The sequence below is a fragment of the Sinocyclocheilus grahami genome, unplaced genomic scaffold (assembly GCF_001515645.1).
Source record: "Sinocyclocheilus grahami isolate Dianchi unplaced genomic scaffold, SAMN03320097.WGS_v1.1 scaffold30.1, whole genome shotgun sequence".
NCBI lineage: Eukaryota > Metazoa > Chordata > Actinopteri > Cypriniformes > Cyprinidae > Sinocyclocheilus > Sinocyclocheilus grahami.
Window position 1 is genome coordinate 1,502,860 of NW_015505209.1, and position 18,870 is coordinate 1,521,729.

At 34.9% G+C, this 18,870-nt stretch overlaps 1 protein-coding gene and 1 long non-coding RNA gene across 8 annotated transcripts in view; one reads left to right on the forward strand and one right to left on the reverse strand.

Annotated features, from left to right (window-relative positions):
• ppfibp2b (PPFIA binding protein 2b) overlaps positions 1-18,870 on the forward strand; it is a 56,879-nt gene that overhangs the window by 4,554 nt on the left and 33,455 nt on the right. For all 7 annotated transcript variants that reach the window (XM_016258802.1, XM_016258815.1, XM_016258822.1 and 4 more), the window contains exons 2-3: positions 8,157-8,264; positions 11,736-11,941. In XM_016258802.1, the coding sequence (XP_016114288.1) occupies positions 8,201-8,264; positions 11,736-11,941 (270 nt within the window). In that variant the 5' untranslated portion in view covers positions 8,157-8,200. The remainder of the gene's footprint in view (positions 1-8,156; positions 8,265-11,735; positions 11,942-18,870) is intronic.
• On the reverse strand, positions 11,855-17,956 carry LOC107572411 (uncharacterized). Its single transcript, XR_001607339.1, has 3 exons — positions 17,749-17,956; positions 17,626-17,658; positions 11,855-11,926 (listed from the first exon to the last, which is right to left on the reverse strand). It is a non-coding gene; the product is annotated as an uncharacterized lncRNA (long non-coding RNA).

The window sequence follows — 18,870 nt, forward strand, 5'->3', positions numbered from 1 at the left end:
TATATATATTTATACATGCACTACTGTTCAAAAGTTTGGGGTCTGTAGGATTTTTCATGTTTTTGAAAGAAGTCTCTAATGTACGGAGCCCCGCACATGACATGCAAGAAAAAAACAAAAATCATGTGCACGATTTACTAATTCATTCCGATTACTATTACTATTTCGTTTGCTCGATTTATAAATCGTGTAAATTGAGGGAACGAAATAGTAAATCGTGCGCACTATTTAGCCTACTATTTTTTTCCTGCATGCCATGTGCGGGGCTCCGAATAGCTTATGTCTCACAGTTCTATCTTTTTTTCTTGCAATTCTGAAAAAAGCTGAATTGTGAGGTAGACAGTCAGAATTGCAAAATAAAAACACTCACAATTCTGACTTTTTTCTTGCAATTGCGCGAAATAAACTTGTAATTCTGATGAGAAGTGTCGAAATTGTGAGATACAAACTCACGATTGTGAATTATAGCATTATAAATGTATTCACTATCACTTTTGATCAATTTAATTCATCCTTGCCGAATAAAAGTATTAATTTCTAAAACATTATAATAATATATCAACTATTACTGACCCTAAACTTTCCAACAGTATTGTACAATAATATTTTAACATTTTATGGGAACTGTTTTTACCATAAGATAACTGTTATCAAAGTAAGAAAACAAGCCTTTCCTCAAATGTAGTCATTTATATAAAATGGTATTTAAAAGCTGCTATGCATAATACAGCACATTTAGAGTTAAAGATGTGATAGATGTTTGATGTCTGACTTACTATTCAGGTTTGCTAATGATTACTCAAACTCATTAGTGCCGCCCCAAACATGTTCATGGTCACAATTTTCCCGCATTTTAGTAAGGGATAACTCTGGATGAGCCTGTTCATCATTAACTGCAGTAGCTCCAAAATACAGGGACTTTCCACAGTAGCTTCTGTTTGCTAATCTAAACATCCTGGAGTAAATTAAGTAGAACAGTTATTCTAACACTACTGTTTGCTTTTTGGCACCAGACACGGGGCTCACAGTCTCTGACAGTTTTTGAATCCCATGATGAATAGCAGTAGCTTGCTAAAACACAATAAGAGAATTAGTTGACTTGTTTGGTTTCACAATATATCAAAGAATTTTGAATCCAAAAGGTCTATAGATTCTTGAAGGGTCTGCTTGTAAGTGTTATCTAGAGCAAATACTCGAGTGTTGTCAAAACCTGTCACATGTCAAAGTAAAACAAACAACACCAGACTGATGAGTCTCGTAGGTGAATCTCTCAAAAACAAATCCAGGTCATATTACACCTTAAAACAAAGATAAAAAAAAAAAAATTTTAATCTGGAATTTTTATTATATGGGCCATTCTACAGAATTGGTCCAATGTCAGAGTTGGAAACGTCTTGAATGAAAATTGTATTTTCAGAAAGTTTTGGAATATTTGTCCTCTTCCAAAATTTGTCACTACCGAAACACAATAATAATAATTTAATTAGAAGGGTTATATTGACCTATTAAGATTTTGCTTACATCTAGATTGTAAATATTTTGTTTTTTTGCTATTTTATAAAAAAAAATTCAGAGGTAAATCAATAACAATTAAAATGTTAACAATATTTGAAGTGTAATTTATGAGATTTGTCGTATTTTGAATCCAATTTTCCTTTGTAAAAGGAAAAAAGTTAATCTTACTGATTTCAAAGTTAAGGATTCAGTAGTCTGAATATACATTGAACCAAAAACTATCATAACATCTTAGTTGATAATTCCGTATACTTTATTTTTTACAAAACATCCCATGTTTCGGTAGTGACTGCACATTTTCGGTAATGACAGTAATGCTTTGGTAACAACCACATCACAATACAGAATTTTAACTTGAATACTAAAATACTACTAAAACATTCTAAAATACAAAAAAATTGCATAACCGTAATAAAATTGTTTATTTCCCCCAAATATGAGGATTATGTGGTCCTTTTTGTCACTACCGAAACAATGATGACATGTTTAGGTCATGACTGTTTCGGTAGTGACAATTCTTTGGGATAACACCCAAAAAAATGTTATGTAACTGAAAAAAAGATGTCACTACCGAAACTCCACCAAATGTTTTGGTAGTGACTGTTTCGGTAGTGACACTTTTAGATACTTTTGAACCCAAGATGCTAATCAGCACATTGTTAGCTAGCACAGTTCTGAACAGTGGTATGCATGTAAAAACTAAATGTTATGGAATAACTCCCAAAAAAGTGTGCTTAATTGCAGAAAAAAGGTATTAGGTAGTGACGTTCCTTAAAGTTACATACAGATTTTTCAGACTTTTGTACACATTTACCTCAAAATGATGAGACCTATCTGCTCAAACCTTGTAGCTATGAGAGAGGGGGACACAGCAATATTTTTTGATCATAAATTTATGGGTTTGTTCAGATTAGTCTCGGCCAGTGAACTAAAATATACACTGTTTTGGTAGTGACAAAAAATGTGGAACACTTTTTTTTTTTACATAACGTTTCATAATTTACAAATAAAATATATATTTTTTTAACCACTTTTTAAAAGGGTTTCAATAGATAATAGAAGAATCTTAATAAACATCTAAGATTTAATTACTTAAATGCTTTTTAAATGTGTCTTTGGTTGTGGGATAGTAGTTTGCACCAATTCTGTAGAATGGCCCATAATAAGGCAGAGTATTCTGGAGGGTTGCTTACTATCTGAAATCAAAATAACCCAACAGCAATTCTGTATGATATTCTGGTCTCTATACATGACTCTTGTCTCTTCTTCAGTGTAAGTCTATGGGATTGCTGTTATATATTAGTAGAGTGAGGGATGCTGCAGTTAAATGGGAACAGACTCAAACACTTCATTAAAAATCTGTGTTTCCCCTATCAAAGCCTGTGGTTTAGGTGGCCTTGCAATCTCTGTGAGATACAGTGTGAACGGAAATATTCAGACTGCAGTTGTTGAGTATGGGCGGAATGAGCCATTTGGTGTAACTCAAGGTCCCGTCGATTTCAAGTTTCTCTGTTTGTGTTGGCTTATCAAGGTTTTGTAACTACAGAGGATGTAAGCAGCGGGGACTTGAAGGGTGTCCGACATGTGATGTGTGTGATGTTACCAATCATTATTGAGATAGCATCGGCGTTCAGTCACCCGCTAACTCTTGACTCCGGGTGGCGTATCAGGAACACTGAGGGGAGGGGCTTGTGTTGGAATGTGTCAACACTGATAGAAGAAACACAGACTTACTGTTGAGGAACATTTCAGAACTTGCATTACTTTTCAGTTAATCAAACAGTTTTTTTTTTTAGTTTGAGGAGCTCAGTAAGTTAACTAGATCCATTAGCATTTCATAAGATATTTCTATAAAAATAATCACTTCTTGGATGGGCAGAAATACAGACTCTACACACATTTCCTTGTTGTGTTGTGTTAATAAATAATTAATTAATTAACAAATAGGGCAGATGGAATTTTTTTTATATATATATATACTGTATATATAATTTTATGTATATATATATATATATAATTGTTTATATTATTAATTGTTTTTAATACAATTATTATATATATTTTAATATGTATGTGTCTATAACATTTAAAAAATTAGATTTTTAATAATAATATATTGCATATTATAATCTAATAATATTGTTTTTAATAGAATTATAATCTAAGAATATTGTTTTTAATAGAATTATATATACAGGTGCATCTCAAAAAACGTATTTCAAAAAGTGAAACTTTCATATATTCTAGATTTATTACATGTAAAGTAAAACATTTAAAAAGTTTTTTTTTTCATTTTGATGATTACAGGTGCATCTCAATAAATTAGAATGTTGTGGAAAAGTTCATTTATTTTAGTAATTCAACTCAAATTGTGAAACTCGTGTACAAGCAAACTCACCAGACCTGAACCCCATAGCTATGGGGTATTGTCAAGAGGAAAATGAGAAACAAGAGACCAAAAAATGCAGATGAGCTGAAGGCCACTGTCAAAGAAATCTGGGCTTCCATACCACCTCAGCAGTGCCACAAACTGATCACCTCCATGCCATGCCAAATTGAGACAGTAATTAAAGCAAAAGGAGCCCCTACCAAGTATTGAGTACATGTACAGTAAATGAACATACTTTCCAGAAGGCCAACAATTCACTAAAAATGTTTTTTTTTTATTGGTCTTATGAAGTATTCTAATTTGTTGAACTCGTGAATTGGTGGGTTTTTGTTAAATGTGAGCCAAAATCATCACAATTAAAAGAACCAAAGACTTAAACTACTTCAGTCTGTGTGCATTGAATTTATTTAATACACGAGTTTCACAATTTGAGTTGATTTACTGAAATAAATGAACTTTTCCACGACATTCTAATTTATTGAGATGCACCTGTAGAGTTTACAGCTCATGACAGTAAAAAAATATATATATATACAGTGGTGTGAAAAAGTGTTGGCCCCCTTCCTGATTTCTTATTTTGGTATATTATAATCTAAGAATGTTGTTTTTAATAGAATTAGCATATATTTTAATATGTGTGTATATAAACAATTATATATAATACAGATTTTGTTAATAATTAATTTAAAAAATGTGATTTATTAATAATAATATATTGTATATTATAGTCTTAGAATTTTGTTTTTAATAAAATTCTTATATATGATATTTTAACATTATTATATATTATATATATATATATATATATATACTTGTTTCATATATGAATTAAGTTAGTTGTTAATAATTGTGTTATATATCTCAAATGTCTGGCTCTGAAAGACAATTAAATATTACTGATTCTGATCTAAGTGTCTAAAGAATTTTAATGAGTTTAAACTTCTTCAGTGTATTTAATTTTATATGGTCTTCAGGATTTTTGTGGCAGCCAGCAAAATTCCTAGCAAGTTCTACTTGATTTGTTTAATGAGGTCTTGGAATTAAATCTGTTATTTGCTTCACATACTGTTCCTATATATATGTGTGCTTTAACTGTAGCTGACTGGCGTTGAGCCCAGGTGAAACACACCATGGAGAAAAACATACACAGGTGGAGAATTTGAATGGAAATTGTCCACAGTGGAGCAATAAAAAGCCAAACCACAGAAGATGTTATGCATGGGAACAAACTCTTGAAGTGATTTGTCAGGTTGAAACCAATGACACAGGAGAAATACTGTGGTTAACATTATCTTCGTCAGGCTGATTTAATTGCCTACACTGAAATTGCTGAGTTTGTGGGTCAGATAAGAGCACCTGGCCTTCTGTAGTAGGTCAGGCATCTAAAAATTGATTTGACATTGAGGGGTTGTGTATTTGTTAGCATAGAAATGAACAAACTTGCAGATTATTGGACTTGAGGCGAGAATGCAAAGCTTGTTTCATGAGACTTATTTGCTAAACAATAGAAGCGTATTTCTGTGCCCTACAAACTGCACCACCTTATAATAAGTGAAGAGGGATGAAAAAGCCTCATCAGCATGATCAAATAAGACGTGACTCCTTTTTTTAGGGCAGATAGCACATGACAGAAAGCCTATACACCCTTATCTGCTCGAATAAGGGTGTGTGTGCAATGCTTGAGGTTGTACTGGATTTTCCATTTTTGCTGGTATTAAAAAGGTTGCTATTTATTAATGAAAAGCACCAGGCTGCGCTCGTCTCTTCTTGTCATTTAACTGAAGGCTTATATTCACATTCTTATCAGGGCTGTGATTACAGCACTGTTGTATGATTGCGTTGTTTCAGCAGTGAAAGATCCCAACGCCCTGAATAGAGTCAACACTCTCTTTTGTCATGCGAGTCTAAATTAAGCTACATAATGAACGGCATTGTGGGATGTGCCCCCTTTAGCCCTTGACAGTTGTCTTTTGTGACCCTCCACCCGAGTGACACGTGTCTGTGCCGCCCAATTAAAAAGAGTGCAAATAGCTTAAACGTTCTGTTCATGATGTGACCTGGCATTTATGAAATATAATATCTTTGTGTGGTATGAAATCCAATGTAATTCATTCTTGTCCTCCTATAAGAATGAATACTTAATAAACTAGATTTTTATATTTTTAGAGGAAGTACCCGTAAAAGTCACCACTACTATTGTGAAGCTTACAATATTAAACAGCAATTTATTAAAATTTTAACAAAAATTCCAATGAAATTTTTCTGATAAATATTCCTTTAAAAATAATGTTCTAAAAATAATTTTATTAGTAGTAGTAGTACTATCATTAATTTAAGTAATATTTCTGTCACGGTTTCTTCAAGTTAAACCAAACTTTTATTTTGACGGGTTGCTGTGAAGACCTTTAGATTTCTGTTTGAATATGATATGAAGATAGATTTCCTCAAAAGAAATGTAAAATGTTAATGAAGTGACTCTCTTGAGCAGGGATCCTCAAATCTGGCCCACGAGATCCACTTTCCTGCAGAGTTTAGCTCTAACCCTAATCAAACACACCTGAGCATGCTAATCAATGTCTTCAGGATCATTAGAAAATCACAGGTAGCTGAGTTTGATCAGGGTTGGAGCTAAACTCTACAGCGCATTGGACCTCCAGGGTAAGATTTGAGGAACCCTGCTCTAGAGCAGGGGTGCCCAACCCTGCTCCTGGCGATCGACTGTCCTGCAAAGTTTAGCTCCAACTCTAATCAAAGACACCTGCATTTGATTTTTAAGTGATCCTGAAGACGCGAATTAGTTGCTTCAGGTGTGTTTGATTAGGGTTGGAGCTGAACTTTGCAGGACAGTCGATCGCCAGGAGCAGGGTTGGGCACCCCTGCTCTAGAGGTTATGTTCATGTGTTTATATACTTATATATTGAGGCAGTGTTTTGACAATTTGTGCTACCCTGTCAGATTTTGCTCCCTCCCATTAAAACAGATAGTAGCATAATTCGATAGTGAAAAGTGCTACCTATCAGATTTTGCTTCCAGCATGATATTAATAATGTGTGAGGCTTTATTAACATGTACACCTACCCCGACCCTAAACCTACCCTCACATTAGGATAAATACAGTGTTGGTAGCATAATCTGATAGATAGCATTATTTGTCAGAACAGCGGCACTGAAAACACCGCGCACTTTAGTATGTGCAGTAAACGAACCCGCGCATCTGCACCATTCATTCACACAGAGACACAGAACATGCAGGATTCATATTTAAATGGTATTTTTGCGGCTTAATATTCACAGACAATAGTCCATATCGCGTTTTGATTTAAGTGGGCTGACCTGCTCTTGAAATTTGGTAAATTCCGTGACATTCCGCATTATACAGTAAATTCCGATTTTATGACTGGATTCCTCAATTCTTTCCACGTTTTCCGCATCACGGAAATCATAGGGCCCTAAAATTGTGCAATAAAAGTCGTGAGTACAAGAAATGTATAAATCCTTTTTTACTTTTATGTCAGACATTTTTTTTATGCAAATCCATGTGACGAACTTGACTTAGCTCTCATGCAAAATTCCCCATTATGTGTATTCCTATCGAAATGACTGTATTTCACCTGCCAAAATTAGCCAAACAATGGTAAACGTGAGCGCACATTTACCCTGAGGCAGAAACAGGCTTCCATAGCCACCTCTTTGTGTTTGCGTTTGCTTATGTGTGCCTAAATATATGATGTATGAATGTGCCTATTACACATGCCACAAGGTATGACAATAGGGTGAAACTTGACCCTGACAGGCTTAATTATTCTCAAATTTCCACAGGGAGAAAGTCAAGCTGCCTCGGGATACGTCACAGCAGAGAGTCAGGGGTTAACACTTGGGAAAATACTAGCTCTTAACATGGAGACCCTTTAATCCTGTAGCTTCAGATAGCTTACAATCAAACACATACAACATTTTCTAGTGGCATTTTCTAAATACAGCCTTGTCATAGTGGACAATATGATTTAGATGTTGTTGTAAACCACGTTTGCTCTAGGGAATTTATGTAATGTCAAGTTACATTGCAGTACAGGAAGGCAGCAGTCTTAAACACACCAAGCTGCTACTTGCCATCAGTTGAGATTCATAGTATTGGTTCACACACAAGATTAATTTTTTTACTCCACCCTCAATTTCGAAATGCACTTTCCCAGCAACTGTAATTGTGACTTTTATTCATTATGTTGCATAATTACATGACACATTTTTGCAGGTCACTGAGAAGCAAACCGGCAGATGCAGTAGACGGCTGGCGCCATGGCCTCAGATGCAAGTCACATGTTAGAAGCAGCCTTGGAACAAATGGATGATATTATTGCTGGTAAGAATTTAATTTAGCTTCAAGCCGATTTGAAATACTCCTGATGAACTTGTGCATGGATCACATTCTTGCAAATAACAACGGACTGGTCCACAATTATGTCCATTGCTTCTTTGCTAAGCAATTTAATTTTTTCAGTAAAATAGGTCGGATAAAGGTAAATCTGGCAGTTTGATTCTGATTGGCTGCTTTTCAGGAAGGGATCAGATAAGGCTCTGCTCCTATACAATGTTTTTTCAACATATCTCTTGATCTGTGCAAACTAATTGGATTCCCTCAACGCTGCATGTGTAAAGCTTTTTCAAAAAAAGGATTACATGGTGTTGAATATTTTGAAAAAGAGAAGCTCTTGCCAAACAAAGGTAAAGCTGAATAAAAAGCTTTGTATAGTTTGAATTAGTAAATATATAAATTATTTAATAATTATTATAATTTCTTAATAAAAAAAAATCATTTTAATAATTAATTAAAAAATATTATACAGTAATAACTTAATAATGCATGTAATATTTTTAATATATAAAATGTACAGAATGAGCCATAGGATGTGCAATACTGTTTCAGCACAACGTTTTATAACAGAGCAGTCAGTTTTGGAGGGGAAGTTTTAACAGGGCTAGGTAAGGAGAGGATGTGGGGGCTGTGTAGCCCCTTAAGCAAGCTCAGCGATTGCCAAGATGATTTAACTAATAGAGGATAAATGTTTAATGTGGCCAGTCAACAAATGAAGGCTGGGGGATGGAGCGGAGCATGCGGTTTGCTGTCTGAGCGAGACAGCGAGAGGTACAGTGGACTAGTCCGGAGGGAGACATTCACTGTGACAAAATCTGTGATAAACACTATTTATTCCAGTTACATAACCTAAGGTCACACTACCCTTAACTTTTGGGCAAAACAATGTTGGCTTGCTTACTTTTAATGTGGGGTAAAAAGAGCAGCATAAAAAGTGATCTAAAGACCAAGAGCTCATATTTCTAATTTAGGGGTCAGTAAGATTTATTTTATTTTATTTTATTTTATTTTATTTAGAAAGAAAGAAAGAAATTGCTTCTTTTATTAAGCAAGCGTGCATTAAATTGACATTTATAATGTTACAAAAGATTTTAATTTAAAATAGATGCTATTTTGAACGTTCATTTCATCAAAGAATTCTGAAGAAAACTCAATTGATCAATTGATAATAATAAGAAATGTTTCTTAAGCACCAAATCAGCATATTAGACTGATTTCTGAAGGACACTGAAGACTGGAGTAATATATTCATTCATATTCAAAAAATATATTCAAATAGAAAACAGTTATTTTAAATTGTACTAATATTTCATAATATTACTGTTTTTACTGTATTTTTAATCAAATAAATGCAGCCTTGGTGATAAGAGACTTCTTTCAAAAATGTTTTTAAAAAATCCTAAAATTAAAAAAAATTCATGGAAAGACAGAAAACTTTCGAACAGTATGTACATACTGAATATTAGAAAATAAATGTTTATTTTGTAAAATAATCTCTTTTTAATTACACTAAACTATTTTTATTGATTATTTTCTGTATCCTCCATGTTGGATGTATTTTTTTTCCACTGAGCTGGTACTTGATAATGAAATACTACATGTTTATTTTTAATATATACATAGTATTGCATTATTTACAGTTAAAACATAGTGAGATATGTTAACAATGTGAACTTGTTTAACATTTTGAATTGCATACCACACATGGTCTATTAGCTGAGTAGTCCTGCAAGTCATGAGTTATAATTGTCCTGAATGAAGGCTGCATGTGCCAACTACTACACATTCAGGACTTCAAATATAGCACAGACTTATAAATTAATTGCTTATGAATTGACCATTAATGTTTAGTGATCAGATGTCATGCCATGTAGCTAATCCTGGATTTAGACTTTAAATGAGTGTCTGTCTGTGTGTTTTAAGAATAGGAGGATGTGATGAGAGTTGACCACAGGCATGTTGTGTCTCTTTGGTTCTGCTGTGTGAACTGACTCATGACAATGAAGAAGTGTTGTTTTAAAAGTTTCTCAAGGTTCTTGAAATGCCTCCATCTGCTGGTGACATTTGGAACATCTCAATTACCATAAAGATGATCCAACAACTAGCATTCTAGCCTTATATGTATGTGATTAATAGACTTTTTTCACAGTAGTTATTGTTTTGTTCTGTTTTGTTATTTTAGGTGATATTTGATGATAAAGGGATATTGAATAGCTTGAGCAAGAATAAATATTCCACTCTGTCTGTTTAGTGTTTTTATTTCCAAGTAATTTCGAGTAGCTTTATTTTATTTTATTTTATTTTATCAAAACATAATGGATACTTGTGATAAGTAGCAGAGCAAGAGTAAATATTCTGCTAAGTTAGTTTTGTATTCAGATAATTTCCTGTAGTATTTATTCAATTTTATTTTATTTTATCATTTAAATTTTGGATGATCAAAACCTAATGGATATTTGTGATAAGTAGCAGAGCAAGAGTAAATATTCTACTATGTTAGGGTTTTTTTCAGATAATTTCCAATAGTATTTATTCAATTTTATTTTATTTGATCATTTTAATTTTGGATGATCAAAACCTAATGGATATTTATGATAAGTAGCAGAGCAAGAGTAAATATTCCACTATGTTAGTTTTTTTTCAGATAATTTCCAATAGTATTTTATTTTATATTTTTCAATTTTTATTTTATTTTACTGCTGACATTAGGGTATCCTTCCATGCACAGCTTCTTTCAGTAACTGGCACAACACCCCCACCCCTTCATTAAAGCAACCAATGAGGTCATTTCATGCCTTCAGTCAAGCAAATCACTTGCGTCTGAATGCACAAATTATGCATCTGTACAGTTATGTACATTAGTTGCACATTCTTTGCATGCATACAAGAAGCATTTCTTTGCATTGTTCTCATTACTCTTAACACCACTTATCTTCTTTGAAATGACATATGGAAACAGTACAAATCTTACATTAACAAGACACGTACACTAATGGAAAAATGTGTAACGTTCTTACAATTGCATAAGATAACAATTGAAACCAAGGCCCGAACCAAAGTCTCTTTGTTCTGATCGTTGATTCTGGCATTTAAAAATGGAACAATCTCATCATAGACTTTTAAAGTGTTATAGAATCCTGATGGGTTCCAGATGTTCCTGTAAATTTGTTACATCGGATTCCATAGTATCCAGATGAGGATTGTTGGAACTGTTGTTCTAGATGATGCAGGTGACACGTGACTGCAGTGGTGTGGGTGCTGATGGTTAATATGATGTGATGTATGACATGGCGTGATGGTGCATCTCCCCTGCTCTCTTTCTATTTGTTTTTCCTCTCAAGTCACTTTTTGTCCTAGTTGTTCCATAGATCGCATCTTTTTTTCATCCTTTTTGCTACTGTGATACAATAAAAACATGACCAAAAAATAGGAATGGAAATTTCATATTTCTGTTCGCAGGTTCCAAGGCTGCGGTGGAGTTCAGTAATGGGCTGTATGATCTGGGCTCTCCTGTGAGCGTCGGGCTGCTGCCGGTTCTCCAGCTGGCTGAGGAGCTGAGACTGGCACTGGAGCTGCAGGCCAGGGACGAGGACCGCAACTCACTGCGCTCCCAGCTGCCCTGCACCACCGCACAGAGACTCATGGAGTGGCTGGAGAAAGGATCGGTAAGGCACTTGAAAGTGAAAGCCTATAAAACCATTGTGAATTTTATGATAGAATAGTGTCAGAGTTATTATACAGGCTTATAATTCACTTAACATACATTCTCAAGTCAGCTCATTCACGCTGAGCGATCATTATATTTGGAGGTTTGATGTTTAATGTTTCTTGAACTTCTCTGTTTAGCCTGGTGCCATCTTTAAATTTTCAGTCAGCATTTGGATAGTGTTGTATCCATTATATAAATATTTACACACCGTGCAGTGATACAGATGTTAACATGTTTCTCAGATGATAAATGAACATTTTTCATATTGTGTTTGTCATGTTTTGGAAACAAAACCTTTTTAATGTAAATGTGGTGACATGATTATAAGCAGCAAAAAGACCTTGCAAGTGTGGGGTTATTCAATAGGCAGCTGTACTGAGTCTTAAAAGGACAGTTCATTCATCAGTGAAAATTCCTGCGTTGTTTTCTCACCCTCCTTTTTGTTACAAACTTGTATGACTTTATTTCTTTAGTGGAACACAAAAGTAGAATAAAAATTATAAAGAAATAAACAAAGGAGGAAAAAATACAATTTTTACAAAAGTGGTCCATATAGTGTCATTTTTATATTATTTATATACTATTATAGTATTCATTAATATTTTGAATGAACATTTGTATATTTTCCGTTTTTAATTTAATTTCAGTAATTTTTTTTTTTTTTTATAATTCTATATAGCTTGAATTTATTTATTTCAAGTTTAGTCTTCACCTTATTGTATTTCAGTTAGCTACAAGGCAAAATTTCTCATTTGTAAATTTTTTTTTTTTACATAACATTTTTTTACATACAAGTATTATTATTACTAATAAAATTAATACAGATAATAAAAATATGAATAAATAATCAAATGTAACAAATGTACACAAATTAATAGGGCTGGGTAAAAAAATATTGATATCTTGATATTAATCGATTCTCATTTTTACGGAACAATATCGAATCTTTAAGGCACAGTGTGTCAGAATTTTTTTTATTTAAATATCCAAAAACCACTAGAACAGTGTTATATATTTTGCTGACTTGTGTACTTGCATTATCCCAAATCTTTCGAAGAATGTTTAAATCCAGAGAAATAAGTAATTGTAACTAGTGACACGGACCGTGTCCATAGCGTCATTGTGTCGCCTGCCAATGACGTCATAACCCCTCGATTTCCACACAGAGTAGCATTATAACAGAACTTTCAAATGTATCTAGTATGATAAAACAGTGCTGCTTTACCCCACATACGCACGACCGGAAGGAGCGGAAGCGGTCGACTGTGGCATAATAAAAGCTCCGCTGCTTTCCAGCCATGTGTCACGCTCGTTCAGCGGTCTCGTTTCACTTCGATGGTTTTCAGCCTCACCCTGCTTCATTCTACTACGTTAATAAATCATTAGCTCATCCATGAACATGATTTCTGCACGAGTCCTGTCAGATTGCATCGGCTGTGGGGATGAAGACCACAACTCCCATGAGTCCACACTCAGTCACTGCGTCATCAAACTACCCCTCTTTGTTTATTTTGAATATGTGCCCTCTAGCGGCGAAAATGACATTGTGCCTTTAAATCCCAAGAATCGATTAGTCTAGCCTGTTTTCAGTTAATGGACGGAACATTGAAGGGCACTTCCCATCCAATATATCGCAATAAGCATTGTGCTTTGGTACTTTTAATATGAAACAAAGTCTCACATTTCAAATTCTGTCCATTGCATTGCAGTATTCAAACAAATGCCGTTTTGGTGTCGCTTAATGTGGAGTGACAGATCGCTGAAGCGCCTCAGTTCAACAGACATGGCAGAGCGAGGCGCACATGAACTGATCATCTCCTCCACATTAATACCAGTTTCAGCACAAAATAAACATGACTAAACATCCGAAGGTAAGTTAAAAGAAAGAGTACAACTTTACAATCTGTATCCTGTCTCAAGTAATCGCTCAATCTGTGTTTCAGCCACGCAAAGACGTCAACATAACGTCTTGTAAACAATGCACGTAACGTCACATTTACCTCAGAAAAACATATTCTGTGACCATAAACTCATTAGTCAGATAGAAAAATAAACTGCAGAGAGGGGCATTTTGCTAAATATATGTACCATATAACATTCATTATAAATTTGACTGCTCTTCAATGTTTAATTTATGTTTGAATAAATCCATCAAGTTTTTATGACAGCCACCATTGTTTATATAAAAAAAAAAACGAATTGAAGTAGAAATATTATGTAATTGTAACTTTATTTAAAAAAAACTTCATTAAGTGTAATTTTATCAAATCAGTCAATTTTAACCTTCAGTATTATAGTAATGTAGTACCAACTGACTCATTTATATTTTACAGCATTAGTTGAGAGACTTTTTTTCCTTGAGAAAATTTGGCATGTACTGTACCTGATTGATTTATATATCCAAAATAATCGATATTGAATCGATTCGAAAGCTTGTGAATGAGAATCAAATCGTGAAATTTGTGTCAAAACCCAGCCCTACAAATACATTTGCAGTGAACATATCCATATTAAGAAAAATCCTCGCAAATGATTTTTACTAGTTTTAGTGAACAATAACAACACTGGGTCAATATGACTTGTGCACTATATTCCCAGTCCTCTCCAGTAATTTAATCTCTTTGTGTGAAGGACAAATTGAAATCATTATATAACTTAAGTCAATATTCACTGAAAATCTTCCCTTCCAGTGAGCTGATCACTTTAGAACCACTGCAACTGAATCGAGTCAGTCATTTGAACTTTAGGATCTCGAGGTCAGATGAACTGACTCGAACGAATGATTTGTACAAAAACTCACTGACTGAAACCTAGTGAGCACAAGTGTTAAAAACAGTTTTTTGGTGCTTTTTTGAAGTGGATCGGTCACTGCATTAAAAAAAAAAAAAAAAGAATCTTCAAAAAATTTCCAAAGAAAAAATAACAGCGTACAGGGTTGAAACAACATGAGTACATAAGGATAATTAGGATAATTTTCGGTTTTGAGTGAACTATACCTTTAAGTACAGACTCTTGCCTAATGGTCTTTTCTCATGTGTCCCAGAGGCAGTTTCTGGCCCAGCGTTTGCGTGCGTATGCGTGTATGTTGCTTGGATGTTTTTAAAAGACTTTGGATCCCCTCTGAGACATTGATAGGGCTGTGCTTCCTGCCTCTTCTCCCTCTCTTCCCTCATATCCCTCTCTCCACGCAGTCACTCTCTCCTTTCTCTTAGCGGTTTTGCTCGGCATTAAAAACGATCTGGTCACCTTTAGCTCGGCTTCATCTCCTCTAGGGTAAGTCTGCGGCTGACAGTTCTGCTGACAGTTTATGCTACTAGATTATTTTGTTGATCTTTAACCTGACAATGTACGCATACTTGCTCTCTCAGAAAAGTGTTGTCTTGTTTTGCTGGTATTTGTTATTGGCAAAAACAGTCACAAGGTTAATTTAGACAGTTATGTGTGTATCCTGATGCAAAATGCTTGCACATGATTCTCATCAGTTGCCTGTGGTGATTTCTTCTTGGTCAATGAACATAGACAACACTAAGAAAGAGCATAAGCAACCTGTTGGCGGAGCTCAAGGATCAATCAAGGGCCATGTTTTTGCAGGGATCTGACCTAAAGCTAAGCTCACATTACTTCAAGTGAAGTTGAAGAACAAACTACTGCCACATAATTTGAACAAAATCAGGCCAAAACTACATTTTAAGCTACACATGGCCCTACCATTGGTCTGAGGTGATTACGTAATAGATAGGTGCCTTCTTTGACATGGAAATCCTGTCCGGTTAATTTCTTCAAGTCAGTCCATCGAGTTCATGAAAAAGGAGCACACTGGAGAGCTGCTTTATTGTAATATAAAGTAGTATAGTGAAGTTGTAATTCTAATTAAAAGTGTTGCTTACACTGTTTATTCATGTTTAATACTGTAAAACTGCTTGCTTTAAAAGCAGTCTGTTGTATTAAGTGCTGTATAAATAAACGTGATGTAACTTGAGTGCAGTACCAAATTGCAAAGCTAGGACAAAATGATATACATCGATATGATCAGATGCGTTCTTCACTGCTGTTTTTAATCGAATCATTACAACAGCTTTGGTGGCATCGGGATGTTCGCAATCAGTGTCTCTGTTCTCTGCTCAGGTATTTCAAACTTGTTTTTACGCTAAGAATGAACAATAGTTTGTTATTCGGGACCCTGTTCAGCTAATTTTTGTGGACAAAATCCTATTTTAATAGAAATCCACGCAATAGGGGAATTTTGTGTAAGGGCAAAAGATGTACCCATGCAGATTTCGAAATAGTTTCAAATTGGTCTCACTGCGAATTTATCAACAGAAAGCTGCTAAGTTTGAAAGTGACTTGTGTGTGAGCTGTGCTTTACATTGCTACTCTATTAAAGGGATAGTTCACTCAAATGAAAATTCTGTCGTCATTTATTCACCCTGAAGTTGTTCCAAACCTGAGTGAGTTTCACGAAAGAAGATATTTTGAAGAATGTTGGTAACCAAACAGTTGCTGGTATCCATTGACTTCCATAGTATGGAAAAAGATATCATGGCTTACCGTCAACTGTTTGGTTTACCAACATATTCCAAAATATCCTCTTTTGTGTTCAACAGAAGAAAGAAACTCATACAGGTTTATAACAAGTGAAGGATGAATGAAGAATTTTTTGAATTTTCCTTTTTGTGTAAACTATCCCACAATGGACCTTTTTTGTCCGTGAAATTTCTCAGAAATTTCACTAAAGTGATCGCATCTTAAAGGGGCCTCCTAAAAATCCACAGGGTCCTATGAGCTGTGTCTCTGAGTGGGATCAAAAACACTCATGCTTCCTAATTAGAGCCGGTAAAAACATTGTAGGAAATGTGATCAAGTCCCGACAGTGAGACGTTCACATTAAAGGGGCCGCATTGCGCTTTGTTCATACATGCGGATCTGGCCCGTGTTTACATGCACATGAGGAATGTTTGCGGCAGCTGCAGAAACGAGATAAGAGAGGTTGTTCATCTCATGACCTGACCCGAGACCTGTCTGTAGGTAAAGCATGTCTGTTTGATAGTATTTAAATGTGTCTACTCTTGTTTGTGAGTGCGTGTGCATGTGTGTCTGGTGTGTGTCTCCAGCTCTGCAGCTGTCAGGATCAGAGACTCTGCCAGGTGCAGCTGAACTCTCAAAGCTCTGGATAAGTTGCGTGCTACGCTAATAAAACAATCATCTGTGCTTGATCTCAGGGTGGAACCTTTAATATGGCTTGATAGCTGACATAATCGCAGCCTGCCTCGCTCAGACGAATATGTGTTTTTGAAGTCTTAGAACGGAAAATGTTCATTTGAATTCACCAAAAGACAATGCTAAATAGACAGTGTCATTTGTTGACTTCATCTGTAGGCATTTAACAGTTTTGACAACAGTCCCCATGGTGACCATATCCCGCTGCTCTGCGTAGTACACAAAACTCCCTATGATGCAAACAGGAAATGCTAGGAAAAGTGAGGGAATACTAGAAGTGGTTGTAATGGGGATGGTGTGGCGTATTGGCTGAAACTCAGGCCTGGTAACAATCACAAGTCCCATACTGAATGTTTTAGCATTTTGTATTATTTTTTGCACTTATTTGTGGGAAGACATGTGGATAGTTAACCATTTACTCACCCTTATGTCGTTCCAAACTTGTAGGGTTGTTTTCTGTGAAACACAAAAGTGAATTTGTAAAGACTATTGTGGATGCTGTTTTCAATGGGGCTGTGAAGCTCTAAAATTACAAAAATATCATACCATTAAAGTGGTCTATACGACTCATGCACTCTATTTCAGGTCTTCTGAAGCCATACGATAGATTTGTGACAAACAGACTGAAATTCATCTCTTTACTATCACTGAAAAGTCCACACTAGCTCTTCCTGACAGTGTCTGATTTGTGAATGAATCGTTTTTTTGATTCAGATCTTTTAAATGATCTGAATCATTTCACAAAGCCTGTCTGAAGGATTTGTCCATGAATTAGACTAATTCTTGACTCATTTACAGCTCACTAGACTGAAGCAATGACCTAATAGTCTAAATCAGAGGTGCCCAACCCTGCTCCTGGCGATCGACTGTCCTGGAAAGTTTAGCTCCAACTCTAATCAAAGACACCTGCCTTTAATTTTTAAGTGATCCTGAAGACCCTAATTAGTTGCTTCAGGTGTGTTTGATTAGGGTTGGAGCTGAACTTTGCAGGACAGTCGATCGCCAGGAGCAGGGTTGGGCACCCCTGGTCTAAATAGACCAGTTTTATTATCACTGTAAAGGAATCATGTTAAATTTACAGTAAAAAAGAAAAAGGCAATTGTGGTTGTCAGAAATTTAGAAATATAGCAAATTTAAAAATATAGCAACAATGTTTCAGGTATTACAGGAAGGCATATATCCTTAACCGTGTATTTCATTAAGTTATATGATATAATGACACTTAAAAATGCAATAAACATTTACTAAATATCATAAAATGTAACTCGAAACATCCTAATGTACATTTCTGATAACAAAAATTACATAATCATATTTGATGTGTTATACAGGAACTTCTGGGAATGTCCCTTTTTCACTAAATTATATGATTATTCATCTTGTTTATTTCCAAAGACATTTTATTTTACAGTAAAATTACATATATGTTTGTATAAACTGTATGTACGGTTATATTTACCATTGCTCTGCAAAATGTTGCTGGTGAAATCTAGTAATTTTAGTGGGAATTCATGCAGTTGGGAGTTACATATAATGGGAGAAAGTACCTCACACAGATTTCTCTCATGTTCAAGTTGGACATACACATTTTCTGCGTAGACCAACAGAAAGATGCTTAGTTTGAAAGTGACTTATTTGAGTGATGCTTCATACTACATTACATGATGC